Source organism: Falco punctatus (genome assembly GCF_963210335.1).
Source record: "Falco punctatus genome assembly, chromosome: 4".
NCBI classification, from domain to species: Eukaryota; Metazoa; Chordata; class Aves; order Falconiformes; family Falconidae; genus Falco; species Falco punctatus.
This window is the reverse complement of record NC_137583.1, coordinates 96,633,759-96,653,446: the sequence shown is the minus strand read 5'-3', so window position 1 is coordinate 96,653,446 and position 19,688 is coordinate 96,633,759. Positions and strand designations below refer to the sequence as shown.

Sequence of the window (19,688 nt, the reverse complement as noted above, 5' to 3'; positions counted from 1 at the left end):
TTAGCTCTAGGCTAGGTTTTTACACAACTAGTATGAATTAGACCCAAACAGAAACCAAGGAAGGCTAGGATTTCTCTACTTTTATTTAATGGCACTGCATTTCTAGGTGTCATACAGTGAAGTGTCCACAGACAGCATACAGATGGTATTCTAAATCACAGCCTATCACTCAGGCACGGATCACTCCAGATAAAATTCATTCCCACTACTAATAAGTTCCAGCACTAGCCAAACAGGACATAAAAAGCTTTAAAAGGCTGCACAAAGGTGGTTTGTTTGGGTTTTTTTACATGAAAGCTTTAAAGAACCTGTCACCAAGATAAAAGTCACAGCTTAAATCAGCTATGATCATTAACTACACAGGGAAACAAAGAAAGTTTAAGGATGCTCTGAGATGTGGGAAGTTAATCTTTTTGTTAAATTTGAAAACATAAAAGCCATTAAAAACTTCTAGAGAAAAAAAATACAAATAATGGAGTGTCTTCTAAAAGCCCTTCCTAAAAAGTCTTAAATAGGATTTTCTTAAACAGTAAAATTCTGGCTACAACAGATATCCAACACAGCTTTTCATGAGGTCAATAAGCAATAAAAGGAAAAAGACAGTATCAGACAAAACACAACCTGCATTTAGATACAACGAAGTATCTTTGAGACAAGACTCTCTCCCATAACGTAAAGCAAGCTTTTCTATTTATCTGAGCAATTCAATTTCTTCAATTATTTAATTCCAAAGTTTTATCTAGCATTTGAGATTGGCCGTACTTTAAGCAAACATGGGCCAGATGATCTTGAAGGTTCCTTCAACCTAAATTATTCCAGGTTTTACATTTCTGTGTTCTGCAAGCATTTGTCATCTGCAGACGCCACAGTATATCATGCCATTAGTCTCAACATTTAGATGAAATTAGTAAAAATGAAAAATAAGAATAAAAATCAGTCAGTTCCTAAAACCTGAAAATGCAGTATTTTTCTACATGCCATATACCCACGGTAGCTCATTCTGAAAGAGTTCTTGGTTTTCATGGGGTTGAGGAAAGCATGTCTTCATACATCACTAAAGCCACTTACTAAAGAGTCACATCTTGATGAAACTGCATGTTTAAACCTTTTCCATCCAAATATTTTAATCATTAAGCAGGAAAAAAAGCAAAAATTAAGGGTGTCACTTATCTAAATGCAGTCTTACTCAAGTATTTCCAAATTTTTGTACCATATGTTTTTAATGCAAATTCACTCAAAAAATGAATGCACACACCAAGTCCTTACAAATGATGTAAAATACATCAGGCAACATACTTGCATGCTTAATTATAACAATAAATTTGAAAAAGCATTTAAATTATTCTGAAGAATCTAATTTAAAAGTCCTTCTATCACTTCTAGAAGCCACCTGGGAAAGAATTTAAACACTTCAAATTGTTTTCACATCTTCGTACATAGCACTACAATTATCTTCCAAAATTATTTTTGCCTACTAGTTTCTTTTTACAGTAGGAAGAATTTGAAACTGCTATTATACATACACCCACACACTTACATATGGAGGGTTGCGTGTAAAATGTGAATCTATATTCAGACTTACACATATATGTACATATCTGAATTTAACATGTGGATCTGTTTGGTCTTTTTAAAGTGACCAGTATCTTTCCTTTAATTTGCAGATAAATAAAATGTATTTTGCAACATCTTGTGAGATTGTATGTGAAAGTGGATGACAATACGATTATACCCTACACTAATGGACAGTTCAATATATGCAGAAAAAGTGTCATGATATAACGCCACATTAAAACTAAAATAGATTCCATATACCTTCAGTATACTTTTTCTTTTCCCACTCCTTTGACAATAACAAGAGGGCAAAGTAACATTCACTCCTCTTGGAAAACAAAATTCAAAGTACGAGTAGATACTTTTCCCAGAAACTATCATCCAGTCACATCTGCCCGTAATTCTGATATTCTGTTTTATTCCTGATATATAGTATTTTAATAATTAATAACATCACCTGGGAAAATATTCTGACAGGGTAATTATGTACCTCTTATGTAATCTCTTTTAATCACAGAACAAGCAATAGTATTAAATACTGAAATATGTAACACTCAAGCACTCCATCTGCTTTATTTTTTCTAGAATATAGCTACATAGTCTTATGAACTAACACATACCCAGATATTTATTGCTTGCAAAGTGTTTTCAAGCATCTTCACTGGAAGTACTAAAAAAAAGATCCCAAATTTGTGAGTCCAAGTGCCCAGAACACTGATGCCAGCTGCAGAGAGCGTGTAATGTGGTTAATGATAAAAGGATAACACCTTGGAAGAAAGTCACTGCAACATTAGATTGTTGCCTAGGGAACTGAATTACGTCTCTTATCAGGCATTATACTTCTATATAAAGATCACTAACAAGCTCTTCGGAATATTGAAAAGCATCTGTCCTACAACTACAGTATTGATTTTGCCCAAATCTAATTTATGGCATATTTCTATCTTTACAGCCTAGGTATAAAAATATTTTTACTTCTTAACAAAAAAAGCCTGTAATGCTTTTGGGGGTGAATATTCAGTCACATTATTTTTTGCTGTACTTAAAGAAGTCTATCCCCATCATAACTGAAAAGGAAATTTAAGGGGGGGGCGGTATGGAATGTTTTGCCATGTTATACTTGGGTAATATGTTATACTTCCATCATTTATTGAGTTCTGAATCATGAATAAAAACATCTCAGGGTCACAAAAATATAATATTCTTTATTTAGACAAAAATACATTCAAGGTTCAAGGTATTTTTTGACAAAGCAGAGCTGTAAGAGTGAAACTTCACCTAGAAAATACGATTCCTTTTATTTTAAAGGCAGAAACCAGATTAGATATTTCATATATACATCTTCCTTCACTGTATTCATGATGGAATCCTGATCTCCAGTGAGAATGCAAGTGCCTACAATAACTTACTCCAGTAAGTGAGAAGTTAACTGTATTTTCATAGAGTCATGGAATTGTTTAGCTTGGAAAAGACTTCCAAGATCGTTAACCCAGCGCTGCCAAACCCACCGCTAAACCACGTCCCTAAACACCACATCTACATGTATTTCAAATACCTCCAGGCATGGTGATTCCACCACCTCCTTGGGCAGCCTGTTCCAATGCTTGACAGCCCTTCTGGTGCACTAATGTTTCCTAATATTCAATCTAAACCTCCCCTAGCGCAACCTGAGGCCATTTCCTCTTGTCCCATTGCTTGTTATCTGGGAGAAGAGACTGACCCTTCTCTGCCTACAGGCTCCTTCCAGGTAGTTGTAAAGAGCAACTAGGTCCCCCCTGAGCCTTCATTTCTCCAAGCTAAACAACCCCAGCTCCCTCAGCTGCTCCTCAACAAGACCTGCGCTCCAGACCCTTCACCAGCTTCATTGCCCATCTCTGGACACGCTCCAGCACTTCAACATCCCTCTTGTAGTGAGGGGCCCAAACCTGAACACAGGATTCCAGGTGTGGCCTCACCAGTGCTCTGTGCAGGGGGACAATCACTGCCCTCATCCTGCTGGCCACACTATTTCAGGCACAAGCCAGGACGCTGTTGGCCTTCTTGGCCACCTGGGCACACTGCTGGCTCATGTTCAGCTGGCCGTCAACCAGCACCCCCAGGTCCCTTCCCACCAGGCAGCTTCCCAACCGCTCTGCCCCCAGCCTGTAGCGCTGCCTGAGGCTGGTGTGACCCAAGTGCAGGACCCAGCACTGAGCCTTGTTGAACCTCGTACAGCTGGCCTGGGCCTACCAGTCCGGCCTGTCCAGATCCCTCTGCAGAGCCTCCTGCCCTCTGGCAGATCAACAGTCCCCTGCAACTCGATGTTATATGCAAACTTACTGAGGGTGCACTTGATGCCCTCACCCGCATCATCGATAGAGTCATTAAACAGAACTGGCTCCAATACTAAGCCCTGGGGAACACAGAAGAGGTCTGTAAAATGAAGAATCACAGTCAAGAAGATAAAAAATTATGGCTCTCCTCTGACAGAAGACCTAACAAGCATCGAGTCATCTGGCAGCCAGTCCAAAACAAAAGCTTTGCATAATTAAGCATTACTACAGAACATTGCAGAAACCAAAGGTCTATGTGAGTTCAAAAACTAACCAGGTAAAGCTGTAGGAAAACAAGGTGATGGGGGAGACACTGAAGATACCATCTTCCTTAGCTGGCCCTAAACTGCAAGACTGCTGACAACTAAGGAGTCATGCTGAAGGAGTTACCACTGCACAGATCACTGTCAGACAGCCTTTGGTCTGACTTACTGGAGTCATTCTCAGATTACATTAGAAGCCAAATCTGTGGAGTTAAACATAATTTGGGAAATTGCTGGTTCTTTACATTTTGTTGAGGGAAGCAGTTTTCTTGCTCACCAATGTCCTTTTAATTACTCTCATAAAACCTGGACTGTCCACACTCCCAGACATTTACAATGAAGTTTTTGTATTATTGCTTCACTGACAAAACTGAAAATTATCCGTCTTGTTATGAGACTTCGAGGGACAGTTACCAACTGAAAAGAATGCATACTATAAATCACTCTTCTGAAAAGTCATCTAAAATAAAGACTGTTTTCTGCCTTCACTGAGACTAACATTTCAGTGTCTGTTAATCATATAAAAAAAGCTGATCACACACAACAGCGACTTGCATATTCAGCATCATGTACTCCACAGGTCTTGATTCTGCAGATGCTCAGAGGACCCACTTCACTTGAAAGCACTACTACTCAGCTTTTCTAAAACGTACTTCTGGAATACAGAGCTTCAGACGTCCATTGACGTTCCACAGGTTTGATGGCCATCCAGTGCCAGTCCTCATTTTTTTCTTTTTTTTTTTTTTTTTTAGGATATAAATGCTACCGAGTCCTGGAATTTAAATCTTTAATTTGCTCATAATCTCAAACTTCTCAACTACTGGGACCAAGAAAAGGAAGTGTTTTCAAACTATTCTCAAACAGTTCACACTTTAAAGAAAAAAGGACAGAACAAATGAAAAGAGCTTTCTGACCTTCAATAAAGTTGCTGTGATTTTAAGTTCTACACACCACTAAAGTCTACATCAAAACAGAATAAAACTCTGAAGTCTAGCACTGTTTGTAGCTACAAATGGAGACTCCTCAGAATTCAGTATTCTGCATAACACAACATGCCTCCAGTTTCCTTACACTGTTCCAACACAAAACTAACCAGCCAAAAAAACCCCTTTGCAACACATTTTAAATTCTGTAGCGCTCTACTGCAGTAGTTCTACAGCATCCTGAAATATACTTCTAACAAATTTAGTTTGTAGTGTCTCAAACTGTACCTCGTATTCCTAATCTTTCAAATTCTGATTTCTTAACTCAAAGAAGTAGATGCACAAAGACAAGGAAGCTTAACATTTTGACAATGTGAAATAGCTGTGGATGGGGGAACAGCATATGTGTTATTTCACATAAACTTTGGAAAACAACATTAAGCTAGAAACTTCTGTTAAAAATGACCAGTGATGTAACCCAATCGATGTTAATGCCCTAGTATTACTATCCTTTCAAGGGCAGCAGCAAAGTGAGTCATAGTTTGCTCATACCGCCCAGAACAACCACTTGATACCCACATGTGTAGATCCATTAATCTTAACTCCATTCAAAGAAACATTTCACACAAGACAGTTATTTTTTCATCCCTTAAAAAGCTCAGGATACTAAAAGCCACAGTCCAGTTACCTAACCGAAGGTAGACCACATAGGTCTCTGAGACCACAGGCTTCAGCAGACATAAGGCTCTAAAGTGATCTGCAAATAAAACCTTCAAACTTTAACACAAGATAAAGATAACACTTATGGTCCAATGTTGGTCCAATGTAATTTTTAGACAACTGTTGTGGGGAATGGTAAGCAAGTACATAACAGGAGTGGTAAGAAACTACACAGCATACAACTAATTGCTGAAAAGATATTTCTGGAACCTTTATAAAATCCCAACCACCACCTAGAAATCAGTGGTTGCATTAAAAACATTAATATTTACAAGTTAGTAAAAAATTATTCGAATTTTAACACCAGCAATAAAACACCTACCAATACCTTATTATTAGCTCAGAAAACTGGTTCCACTTCAGCTGGTGGGGTGTTGAAGTGTTTTTTATTTTTTGGTCTTAAGAAAAAGTTACATTTCACTTACCAGTTCCTATATAGGATTTAAAGCGTCCTGATAGTCTGTTGACAAAGGCACCTAAAACATCTAGTCCCAGTAATGCTACCTGTTGAAACAAAAAGATGAGACATACAAAACAGATTACTAAAGAATTCTTTAGAACATATTTTAAAGAAATCAGACATATAAATGCAAGCATACTGGAAGACTGTATCTTAACATAAACATAAATTAAAGTTCCAATTAGAAAGCTGGTAATTCCTTGAAAGCTTTCATTAAGACAAAGTTATCAGAATGTGTTTGGAATGGATCAAGTATATTAACATATACCAGAACAACTTGGATGTTTCAGTACTTGTCTTAAAACAGAAAGAAAATATTAGAAAGCCATTGTTTTAGTATTTTCAACTACAAAATTACCAAAATTAAAATTAATAATGATGAGGACTAAGGAGTTGGAAGATGCTCTACCCCACCCCGCCCCTCCTGGATCATATATTAGGACTGCAGATAGCTCTGTCCCTCATGTTCTTTAAAAGATTACTCCAGAGGTCTAACTCAGTACTAACTGAAAATCAAAATTCCTTTTGAACAGGTACCAGTAAAGCTTTAGGCCTTTCCTCCTCTATCATGTTACTAAGCTGTTGAAAGAAACAGATTAGAATGTCTTAACAACAACAATAAAAAAAAGTAGGGGAGCATTACCAGACTCAGAAGAAGTAAACAACTTAAAATGCAAAACTAACTAAGCTCCAAATATAAACAGGAATACAGACTGGGGAAAAAAACCAAATGTGGTTTGAGGGGGGTGAGGTGGTTTTTGGTTTTGAAGTCTCACCTTGGTAAAAATAGTAGCTATATGGAATATTTAAACCTCCATACATCTAAGGGTCAGGCGCTTTAACTACAACAAAAATGGCTATTCATTCTACCATTACTGTTATTGCCAACAAAGAATCTTATCACTTGTGTTTCATAGAATCATAGAATTGTTTAGGTTGGAAAATACCTTTGAGATCACCGAGTCCAATGCAGCTGTGCCAAGCCCACCACTAAGCCACCTCCCGAAGCCCGCATCTACATGTATTTCAAATGCCTCCAAGGGATGGTGACTCAACCACCTCCCTGGGCAGCCTGTTCTAACAGTCAACAACCCTTTCAGGGAAGAAATTTTTCCTAATATCCAGTCTAAACCTCCCCTGGCGCAACCTGAGGATGTTTCCTCTTGTCCTATCACTTGTTACTTGTGAGAGACATGGACGCCCACCTTGCTACAGCCTCCTTTCAGGTAGCTGTAGAGAGCTATCAGGTCTCTTCTGAGCCTCCTTTTTTCCACGCTAAAGAACTGCAGTTCCCTCAGCCACTCAATTGTGTAAGAGTATTTTATTTGAATCGAGAGCACCTGCTGCAATAATGCCTGCATATTCCACATTTTTGTATCCCTCCCGGTGAATGGGTAAAGTTTAATCATCTCGTGATGCAAGTCACGTTTATCTTTATCAGCCATTCAAGCAGTTGTCAATGTGGTGATGGCTCTTAACTGTCTACCAAAGATTTGCTTAACGAATGCAGTAGGGGTTCTACTTCACTAATTAATGTACAAAAGCCACTTCAGTAAATACTATAAATTTAAATATCCTGACAAGTAGTTTTGTCTTGTGATGTATGAAAACACATAGTTCAGATCACACAGGGTGAAATAAAGCTTTTAAAAGTTACCTTTCTAAGTCAGAGTAAGGCATGAGGCTAACCCCGGCTTTAAGAAACGCAGAAGTAACACACACTACTATGAGATTCTCATCTCTTTAACAGCTACTAACCAAGGACCTTTACAGATAAGAGGTAAGGGAACAGGTTACTATGGTCTTAAAGGAGCAATCCTCTACCCACAATGTGACAGTCACTCTTTAGCTCATATAAAGTCCTCCATGGTCTCCAACTTTGGAAAGGTAACAGTGTGAAATGTCACAACATCTGCAGAGTGGGAAAGTATGATGTGAGCTCAGGCTGGAAGTAATGGGAAACCGGTCTAGCTAAAAATTTGCTTTCATTCCACGTTTAAAAATTCTTAAGCGTACCCCTACAGAGTATGCCAGATAAACTACCCCTTACTGGTTCTGTAAATCAGTCTTAACATCTCACTGTTTTGATACACAGTGTTCTGAGTTTCAGCATGTCCCAGCAGGTATCATCCATGCAGTATTCAAGCAGCCCTTTGGAAAGAGACCTTAGCAACTGATAAACTGATATGAGGTTACATGAGCATAAAAGAAAAAAAGAAAATCACAAGTTGAGGCAGAACTGACATGCAAGAAAAAGGCTCCAAGCTCTCAGACACTGTGCAGGACCATGTAACCACACAGGCTCTCCCCTATCAACAGAAAAATCTCTCACCAGCATCATGGCTCTTTCCCCATCAGCTTCAATGAGGGATGTATTTCTTCTGGGATTAAAATCATTGGATCTGTTTCTTACTCTGCATCAAGTCATTTGCCTGCTGCCTAGAAAGAGCCTTTGTACGCTGGGATTGATTCATCAGCTCACTATTGTTTGATGCATTTAAACGCTGCTTTTGAGGTTCACAGTAGAAAAGAAATTTTAGCTTATTTGAACTGGAGACGGTTAATTGTTGAGATACTCTTCAACAAGCCAATGTTCCGGACTGCCCTTGACTTCTCAGATCACAAAAAAACTGCCAACCCAAATGAGAAATATTTCATCTGTTCGGGAAAGGACGAGACTCTTAAGTGAAATCAAGATGTTCCAACCAAAACACAATTTTGAATTGAGCCAGTGATTAGTAATTGAGGCTATTCCTTGCTCTGCAGCTTGTTCCTTTTCCAGCTCTCCTACATACTCCTTTCAGTGCTGCCACTGCTTTTCTGTCAGCAACTTTCAGGCATTCAAGCCTTTGCTAAGAAAAAAACCCAAACACTGTTCTTCAAACCATACCTGGTTAACCACGCATGCTTACTATTACTCTCACTTGATTCTGTAATTTCCCACCCGTGGGGGGAACATGTAGGGGCAGGACACTGTCAGGAAACCACCTCTAGTTACACAAGTTCCCAAATGACCTTAATACAAACAGCCCTGGATTTGGCCACAGGATCTCTGAACTGTATATGGAAAAACAGATTTTGTAGATCACAATCTATGAACTAGTCGTAAGAATCTAATGCGGGGAATTATGGAGGTCACTATCTGAAACTCCAAAAGAATGAAGTTAAAGGCACTGGACTTCCTGTCACCATGGGACAGCTGTGGTATCACTAACAATCAACTGACAAACACGAAACAGCATGCCAAAACTACACCCTGCAAGAATAAGCATTGTTCCAGAACTGCAATGCTGGAACAAGACATAAGAAAAAAATCCTATTATGTTCTTCCCTAAGTACTGTCACAGCCAAGGCCAAAGGTGTACTTTCTCAGTTCTCAAATAAGCTCAAGCACCTTGCAAGTAGCTAAACATGAAACAAAAACATGTACATATGTGCAGTCTCTTCTGCTTCACTTCGAGTTTCTTATTCCTAGTTCTCTTGACTCATCTCCCTGAATACACTTCTCTCCTGTTTCACAGGATGCTCAATCACTTTTTTCCTGTTTTTAGTGCTTCCCATTCTAATTCTTTCCATATTGCTAACTTTGCTGATATCTACCCATATTCCATTCCCTCCCTTGATCCAAAAGCTTGCACAGATACCAAAAACTGCCCCTGGGATCCACAGGCAGAAGGAAGCTTCCAATTTCCTGGGCTGTTTCTTCAACCCGGGTGGTTCTTCAGTCCCTGCCAGGCCATCTTCAGACTCCTCCCTTGTACAAGAAAACGCATCGCTGCAATCCTCCCACTCAGCATCAGTTGGGCAGCTGCCCCTGCTGACAGCAGCCAAAACTACAGTCCCAGCTGCTGAAGCTACAACACATCATCTACACTTGAGACGTTTTAGCTGACAAGAAAGCATTATTTCCATTGTCTTGCTTCTTTCATCTTCAAGGTTACAAATGACACACTTCCAAAGATGTGTAGAACTGTTTTGTTTAGTTTTTTTAGCGTATATCATACCACTTCACATTGCAAGGAGGGAGAGAGGGGTGCGGGCAATCTAACTTAGAAGTCTTCAAACCCAGCAATTTGAGTTGCAAGTTCTTTAGCAAATGCAGAGCCTCCTCTATCTAAAAATGCAAGTTCAGTGACTTCAAAGGAATGTTTTGCCACTATAATTTGGACTACAAGCTAAGATTCTCCTGAGAGTATCAAATCTTTCATATTATTAAAACGCCACATCAGCTGCAACCCTCAACTGTCCCAAAAGGGGTATACACTATCAAACTTCTTACGATAATCTTCCTGTCATAATCCTTTTGGATAGCCAACTACAAATCATTTCAGCATCGCAGTGCAAGTAACCACACTATCAGAAGATTACTGGATGACTCACCCATACTTATCCAGAGACTGATGAATGCAATTCAGCACTGAAAAGGCCTGGTTTCTTCAGAGGTCCTTCTCAACAGGCATGTCTGGGAGGTCCTTGTTACTTTGACCTCTCTTGTCTAGCAGCCAAAACAAGCTAATATGATGCCATCATAAAAATTTTAAAGCTTATTAAAAAAAATATATTTTACTGGCTTTTCCCTGAGTTGGGAAGTGTAACATTAGACACACACACCCCTTAACTAAGAAACATTTACCCAATTTTGAACACCACATAGTGTAACACTCAAAACGGTTATCAGAAAATGTTTACAAGCTTTTGTTATTTCAAAATCTCTCATGATCTTCAAACCAATTTGAGTTCAGACTGAAAGCGCAATCTCCAAATTGTTCTGTGTTCTGTGGACAACAGCGACCAGTGTTCTAAAACATGTCGGGTATTACCTCCAGCTTGATATGTTACAACAATACCTACAGTTTGCTTCATACATACATTAAACACGCCTCCCTTGACTACTGTCATAAATTTTTCATAGACATGTTCCAAGGATAGTAAGCGTAAAACAGGAGCATATGACACAGAGGCACCTGACATTTTAAGCCATTTTCTTTTTGGGATTGCATGGCTTAAAATTAATGTGCTGCAATGGAAAAAGTTTGAAGACAGAGACTCTTTAAAAGCAGAGCTCAATGTAAAGACAATTAGATGCATGATATTTCTCTTCAGAATAATTTCTTTTAAAAAGGCTTTTTTCCCCTAAAGAAAATTGCACTTTAAAGTCTTTCTAAGCTTGTTAATGGAGCAAAACAAAGTAACACTTCATTTCAGGACCTAGTTCATCCAAAAGACTATCATTCCTTTTGTGCCCAAGTCTCTTACCTCCTTTCCCACTTTCTCTTATTTTAATTATATTAAATGTCGAGTATTTCCCATTCTCTGCTACTTACTCCTACCTCTGCACCAGCTCCTATACTATGAGGAGACAAGTACTCATGCAGCTGCATAGTAACCCGCTTTAGGGAACCAGACCAACAAATGAACAAGAGAAAGCATCTTCTCAGCCACATCTCGTCCCCAAGCCTGTTCACTGGGCAGCCTCACAAGCACTCGCATCAGTGCAATGAAGGCACAACACACCATACAACTCAGCAGCCAGGGAAAGAAACTGCTTAAATCAGCAATGTCAATAAAAATGCAGGTATGGCTCACAAATACGTAAATTCTACTCTGAAGGATACACCTCTCCTCTTGCACGCTGCACAGAGCCTGGAAAGGTTCTCTGTTCACACCCTAATCAATCAAATTGCAGGCTAAAAGGATAGCCCTGTTCTCCCTCTTGACTTGCAGGCATGTTTGACCCGATGCACTTCAATCTCCTATTGCATCAGTCAAATCAACTTGTTGAAACACTGCAAGATGCATTCAATATCAACAAAAGTTAACTGCTTCAAGAACAACAGTGAGAATGCCTGGCCACAGAAGCAGCTGAGCTGAAGCTCCTTCAACAGGGACTAACTACAGTTAGGCTGGATTACACAAACTGAAGCTGCAGAACAACTGAGAACTAACAATTCCACCTCTGAAGGAGATGCCTGAGACTTTGTGACTTTGTGTGATATTCTGATATGACTGTGTGATATTCCACGTACCTAATTAAAAGCTGGATAAATCTGCATTTAATTAAACTGAAAATTTGTTACAAGCATCCCTTGCCTTCTGGAGATCTGCTTGATTAGTTGGCCGACATTCAATTAATACATGAAAAAATAGTAATTATCACTCAAAGAAGAATCAAATCCTTGAGCTTGAAAACTAAAACTGGATTCATACATGGACAGGTTAAACCACATTCTCATTACATAGAAATAAGGGAAGTAGCTCCCACATAGCAGAGATGAAAAACAATTGAAGAAAAGAATAATGAAATTCACTCACAATCGAACATTCTTCCTCCAAACACACACATTTAAATTACCACTATTTCCTAACAAAGACTAAGGAAATAACAGGATCTGTACCGTAACTGAAAAATTAATGTTGAGGTGGGTCCTCTTCTATTCCATTTTTCTGTCCTGCAAGTCAGTTCTACAACTCACTAGAGCATTTGCCTTGTGTATCATATGTTGGCCTTTGTTCAACTTCAGACCCAAAATAACCCACACATTTTCTTCCTAAAGACTGCTACTTTATCACATGCCCCACATCCTGCACTTGCGCATGCAATTATTCTTACTGAAATGTCAGCCTTCACATTTCCAGCCCTGACCATTCTGTGATCGTATGGTATTTTTATTCCTGAACTTGCCTTCCCCCCCCCCAATGTCAATATCTGCATCTTGTTTAAATAACTTTTAATTCTAGCTTCCACCTCACACACATGTAGTCAACGTTATAAATGCTATCTCTTTGCAAAGGACTCAGACAAAATTACTAACCATTTGTCTTGACTATTTGCAAATACTTTTATTCTGGAAGCTGAAAGCTCCTCCTGCTGGCCTTTTGTTGAACCAAAACGAACCAAAATAAATACTCACCAAACCAAGGAAGTACTAAAATGCAACAATAACATACTACTGGTATTTTCGTATATTTCAGTATTTAGCGTTGAGACAAACAAAGCTAAGAAAAAAATCTCACTCTACAGGAAGCACAGAATAAAAAATAATCCTAAGGATTTGCCTAAAAGAAACAGATTATCCACACTATCAGAAATAGTTACTGTGAAATCCCATTTTTTTCTTAGCACAGCAAACAATCTGCTGCTCTGACAAAACCAGCAATTATTTTCCTACTGCAGTTGAGGAATAAAGCAAGCAAAAATATCAACTAAGTAACATTTGGTAAGAAATTCAAAAATGATTCAGTCACAAACATTACTGATTACTCTTCTCAGGTAAAATTACCCTGAAAAGCTACCAGAATTTTAGTCACAGGTTTACACTTCTTAATCAGGTGTGATTTGCATAAAGAACCAAAAGGTGGCTTTATCACTCAAAGAAAAAAAAATTATGGCCGTAACTATCAATTTTGATGGGCTTAAAAAAAAAACCACAACATGCTAACAGAGGTTAGCAAGTTATCTACATGAGTAGACTTGCAAAGTTCTACTTGAAACATACTATTTCTCCATCCCACACCTCTTTAGCAAAAGCTCAAAGCAGATTTCCAGATTACCTGAAGAATGGTTTGAGCCACCAGACTGTACAAAGTTAGATAATCTTATAATTAGTTCAAGTGACCATTGGGTAAAAGAGAGAGGTAAGAGATGTGTCAATAACAACTCATGTATACACAGACCGGTTAACCCAGGAAAGCCGGCAAATATCTAACAGTAGTGATACCCTCAGAATAAGGCATTAATTTACTGCTTGAAGTTCACCCAAGAGTCTGAACACAAACAGTAGCACTGTTCCAATTTTCTGAGATTGCCAAATCTCAGAGTTTGTGAACAAATACCAGCAGAATAATACCATCACCCAATTCTTTTATAATACTTTGCATCCAACGATCTGCTCCTTTAAAAAAAAATCCAGAATTCACTGCCTTTTTTTTTTTGTTTGTTTGTTTTGTTGTTGGTTTGGGGGGTTTTTTTTGCACATCATCTGGGTACTACCTGGTGTTGCGAAGTTTTCAATAGTCTTTGGAAGCTACTTTATCAATAACTGCACAGACATACTGAAGTCCCCAAACTACACTGTTAAGGTCAGCCTTTAAAGATGACTCATCTCTCTCTCTCACACACCCTCCCCGCATTCTCCAACCAACTTTCACTAGAACTCTATACCATTTGCTGATGAGTCAGTGCATTCTTAATCCCACTTTTTTGATTTATCAGTAACTCAAGCTGGTAATTGCATTTTCCACTTCAATGAGCTAGATAAACTCAGAAATTTTCCTATCTGCTTTCTTAGTTTAGAACTGCCAGATTGTTTATTAAACTACTACATACGGCTGCAAACTTCAGAAAAACAAAAGCACTATTTCCATGGCCAAAAATCTTTTTGAGACAAGTTAATTGAACCTTGCTGCTAGCAAGCCCATACTTGTTTACTGAACACCTATTCTCTTCTCCCCCACTCGTTATCAAGTCTGTCAAATCAACCCTCCTGTTCCCTCCAGATCCTTTCCCTTCTGGTTAGGTGAAGCAGAAACCCTCCAGGGTGGCATTTCACAGCAAGTTCTCTCATGCACAGCACCGAGTCCAGCCTAGAGCTCCCAGATCGCGCATCTTCTCTCTCAGTATGGTCAGCAGAGTGCACTGAGCTTTCACATAAGAGAAAAGATACAGCACATCCAGGGCAAGTTACATTAGTGATTCCCTCATTATCCGTACCAGTCACCTACAGTGGAAACAATGCTCCCCCTCAAAACTTCCTCCAGGATTCCCTACTTCAATTCATATAGCTCAGCAGTTCCCATAAATAAGCCGGTCGCCAGCCACTATCACTGCTCTATTAGACAGCCATGTCAACAGGGAGGAATTAATGACTCTGGGACTTTGAAGACCTGCAAGACTTTTAGCAAGATACAGGAAGAAAGAAGTGATAAGCTTAATTGCCTAAGTGCTCTACAAATCCACTCCTCAGCAGAGGAAAGGTAACCAACAATTTATTAAAAATAATCAAAACCAAAGATTACTTCAGTTTTTCTTGAGACCGGACATAAACCTGTGGTACTCATTACTTTATGGTATCGCTCAGGCCCTGAGCTGAATAACAAATTCAGATCTAACATTTAAACGTGTAACCACCGATGCTTGCACAAGGTAAAATACAGCAGTAAAATGCAAACCAAAGCTTTTCAGAACACTTTTCATTTTCGTTTTGAAGCAGCAGATGCTGGTAGTTGCCACCATAGCCAGGAACACTAGAACCTATTATGAGCAAAAGCATCCAAAGTCTTGTCCATTGCAGTTAATATATTGTATATTAAACACGTTTTTAACCGGAATATTGAATGTATAGAGAGCCATAAGTAAGTGGACATAAGTGAAGAGGCAACAAAACGATTTTAGTTATGCAAGCTATTTTTAAAATTCTTGGAATTTGTTATCATCTTAACCTCATCTTACATGACTGAGGCTCATAATCTGGAGTGCTGCACATTCCTTATTCGTCCTAACAGCCAAGGAGTAAGCATCAACAGCAAGCAGAAATATCTCACATTACAAAAAATACATCTTGAAAAGCTGATTTCCAGTATTGGTGCCCAACTTAGGCAATTTAAAAGTGCAAAAAGAAGCCTTCACATTACCCTGTTGAGATAAGTCCTCTTTAAACAAAAGGGTATTTTTCAAGACCTGTCCAGGTTTCACAGTAATCAATTATCACTGACAACTGCCCTCAGATGAGGAATTTAAAGGCAAATAAATTACACTTGTACAACATACGGTTACTTCCTCAAGCTAATCAGACCTTTAATGACAAATATACTGAAAAAAAATAAGCTTACGCACAAATAGAGTTAAGCCTTATTAATTTCACACCTCAAACTTAGAAATGCTACATGCTAAACACTAAGTAACACAGCACTGTAAAGCGAATGGAGAAAAATTAAGAAACCCCTGCATTCCACGAACATACTGCCCTTACAAGTTACTCCTACCAGCCTCCTGAGTCTAAGCAAATAGAAAAAAAAATTACAATAACCTCGCTACACGAAGTTGAAGGGCCCATAGTGCAAGTCAGCGGCGTTACAAGGCCGGAGGGCGAGAGACGGGCGGGCCCGGCGGGCAGCGGCCCCGCGGCGGCGGCGCAACACCGCCCCCTGCCGGCGGCGGCGCCCGACACAGCCACGCACCCAGGCGGGGGAGGGAAAAAAATATATAAAAAAATCGCTACTGCGAATACGATTGTCCTTGGTAATAAACTCCGTTGTCAATCGCGTTATCGGGTGAGAAACGTCAGAAAAATATATAAATACTACAAGAGACGTGGTACGGGAGTAATCACCGGTTTCCGTGTAGCTCAGTCTAAAAGTCAGCAAAAAAAAGTGAAACGTGAGTCATCATTGGGCTGCTGTAAATTTACTATGTAACTTCCCACGCACAGGGAAGTCACCTAAAGACGATATAAACAACTTCAAACTTACAATGGAAACCCCAAGAAGCAAATTATGCATTAAATGGTATAAGACGCAGGCAGTGTAATACAAACCCGGTGAAACAGCACTCTTCACGGCCTACAGAAAATAATGGCAATCTCATGAAACATTACACCCAAGTGCAGGGACCATGGGAGTGGTAGCGCAAAAAAAAAAAAAAAAAAAAAAGAAAAGAAAAAAGAAAAAATCACCACCTATCTTGTTTCAGAATAAGAAACACAATCCGAGTATGTAAAATAGCTGTGTGGTTTGGTGGCGTTTTTTCCATGTTATGTGCAAAAACGTTTAAATAACCACAAAAGCAAAAGCAAAAAACCAATTACTGCTTCTTTTAGGGCAAAGGACTAGAAACAAAGTTTTAACCAATCCTCCCAAAATTTCTGCATTTCCCTCAGGGGGGTGGGGGGATACAAGCTGTCATAAATGCAGTTTTATTTCTGCTCCCATTTAATTTAAAAGCAAACCGTGATGAATCATGGTGTCCCTGTGCTGAGCCTCGCCGCCCAGCCCTACCTTGAAATTGCTGGAGTTGACCCACGCTGTTAGCTCGTCGATCACTTTGTCAAGGCGCTGCTGGTCCTGCTCCAGGTCGGGCGACCTGGCCGGGTCGCACAGGTATTCCAGCAGCTCCTGGCCGACCTGCAGCCTGCGGCCCACGTCCTTCTGCTGCACCTGGTCGCAGAAATAATCCATCCCGGCAAGCTCCATCTTCGGCCGATGCGGAAAAGTTTTTTCGGAGCCGAGCCGAGCGGCCTCAGGGCGGGGAGCGCGGCCCGGGCAGGGCGGGCGGCAGAGGCTGGCAGACGCCCGGCGAGGCGGCGGTCCCCGGCAGGGCCGCTGCCCTCATGGAGCCGCTCCTCGCCTCCTCCGCCTCGGCCCCGCGCCCGGCGCCTCCATGCGCGCAGGCCGCCGCCAGGGGCAGGGGCCGCCGCCGGCCTCCTCCGCGCACCGCCCGCAAGGTGAGCCCCGCGCAGGGAGGGGAGCCGGGCCGCTCGCAGGCGGCGGCAGGAGGCGCCTCCTCGGGCCGGGGCTTTCCGGGCGCCTCCGCGCCGCCCTAGGGGAGCCCGGGCAGGCTCCGCGCTGCCGCGCCTCCTCCCCCGCCGGGGAAGGGGAATGAAAGCGAGCACAAGCGCTACAGCGGGGCGCGGGGGACGCGCAGGCACCGCCGCGGGCTAATGGGGTCCCCGCGGGAGCAGCAGCCGCCGCCTCTCACTCTCCCCTCCGGCCCGCAGGCGCCCAGGAGCAGTCCCCGGGCGACCCCTCACCGCCCGCAGCACCGGCCCGTCCTCCGGGGTACGCGGCAGCGGCCAGGCCGGGGCGGAACTCTCATGCTCCCGACGCCGCGGCCTCCGGCCCCTCCTGCCCGCCCGCGGGGCGGCTGCGAAACTTCGACCCGGCGCAGCCCGGTTCTCCCTGCCGCGCCGGACCGGGCGAGACGCTCCGCGCCCGCCCGCCCCGCGGCGCCGCCGCCTCCGTCCCGTGGAAGTTGCGTCCTCGCGCCGCGGGCCGCCCCGACCGGCGCCAGCGAGACTGGGCGTGGCGCGCGACCGCCCGGCCCCGCCCCCCCCGCCCCTACCAGCGCCGAGCGCGCGCCCAGGCGGCCCACCCCTCGCTGCGGCGGGAGAGCCAGCGGGCGGCGCGCGCTCACGCGGGCGCGCCGTGGGGCCTCGTGCGGGCCGTGCTTTGCGCATGCGCCCTCCGCGCAGGGGAGAGAGCGCTGAGGCGGAGGGAGGGGTGCGGGGAGCTGGGGCTGGAGCTGCGGTCGGGGCCGGCCGGTCGGGGCCGGCCGGTCGGGGCCGGGGTCGGGCCGGCCCCCCCCCCCCCCCCCGGCGGCCCGACGGGAGCGCGGGCTCGCAGCGGTGGCACTGAGGTGGCTGCCCTGCAGTTGGGGGCCGCCCCAGCCCGAGGCGGGCGGCCCGGGCCGCTGGGCTGAGGGGAAGCGGGCGAGGAGCCGCTGCGGCGCCGGGCCCTGCCGTGCCATCCCTGCCACACGCGGGGTGGGGGTGGCCGCCGGGTGGCTGCTGCCTGCCTGCCGCTCTTTACAGCGACCGAGCGGTGAGGGGGGCAGGCGCTGCGGGACGGTGACAGTCGGTGCCCCGCTGCGGAGCGGGGAACGAAGCCGCCGCCTTTCCAGCGCGGCCCCGATGTGAAGCGGTGCCTGCAGCCGCCCGCGGGCCGCCTGCCTGGCCACAGGGCGGAGAGACCCCGGGCAGCCAGCCCGGTACGCGGCAAACTGCGGCACCGCTAACGTGCGGGCTACCCCGGAGCTGCTCACATTTAAAACAGGCCCTTCAGTGCAGGGGCCGTGACTTTGGGGTGGTGTTTCAGGGACACTTTAGGCAGGTCCAAATCCCCATGAAGTTAGAATGAAGTTAGAAGCCGCCCTGCCCTGCTCCCTTGCTGCTCCTTGCCCTGGCAGCGCGTCCGTGTGGCCTCCCGGGCCTCTGAAAGTGCCGCTGTGGTTCTCACACGCAGGGAAAGGGAAGGAGAGGAGGCCGCTTTCCCCTCCTCGCACCCAGGCTGCTCTGCTCGGACCCAGCCTGGTCCCCTGCGCTGGGTCTTGCGCCCACTGACCTTTTTGGGTTGATTTAATGGGCTAAATGGCGGAGTTGGTATGGGAGAGTTGGGCTGGCTCATAGGTCCTCAGAGCCAAAGCATGGGGCTGGGGAGATGGCAAGTGTGACGTCCCCTGCCAATGGCAGTGTCCTGTAGTCCCTCTGATACTGGGAGGATTCACCTTATGCTGAACCCCAAGCTGCTGTTGACACAGGTGGTCCTTTCCTTCCCCTGCTGTCACTGCTTCTTACACCAGAGCTGATGTTTACTTGACTTTATGTAAACAATTCCAGCAGATAATTTCTTTATTTTTTTCACCCCAGAATTAGCTTTTTGCTGATTCAGGTTCCTAAATCGCCTCACTCTGGGATTAAGCAAGTACCAAGCTGGAGAAGGGAAAGTAAGAATGGACAGCCAGAAG

General features: G+C 43.1%; 1 protein-coding gene across 12 annotated transcripts in view; it reads right to left on the bottom strand.

Moving 5' to 3' along the window:
• Positions 1-18,205, bottom strand: part of CLASP2 (cytoplasmic linker associated protein 2) — a 144,966-nt gene extending 126,761 nt beyond the window's left edge. For 3 of the 12 annotated variants that reach the window (XM_080385874.1, XM_080385868.1, XM_080385873.1), the window contains exons 1-2: positions 17,225-18,202; positions 6,198-6,276 (exon numbers count right to left, since the gene is read on the bottom strand). In XM_080385874.1, the coding sequence (XP_080242000.1) occupies positions 6,198-6,276; positions 17,225-17,419 (274 nt within the window). In that variant the 5' untranslated portion in view covers positions 17,420-18,202. Of the gene's footprint in view, positions 1-6,197; positions 6,277-17,224 lie in introns of all 12 variants that reach the window. The other 9 variants (XM_080385865.1, XM_080385876.1, XM_080385875.1 and 6 more) reach the window with 6 other exon arrangements.
• Between the last annotated feature and the right edge of the window lie 1,483 nt (positions 18,206-19,688).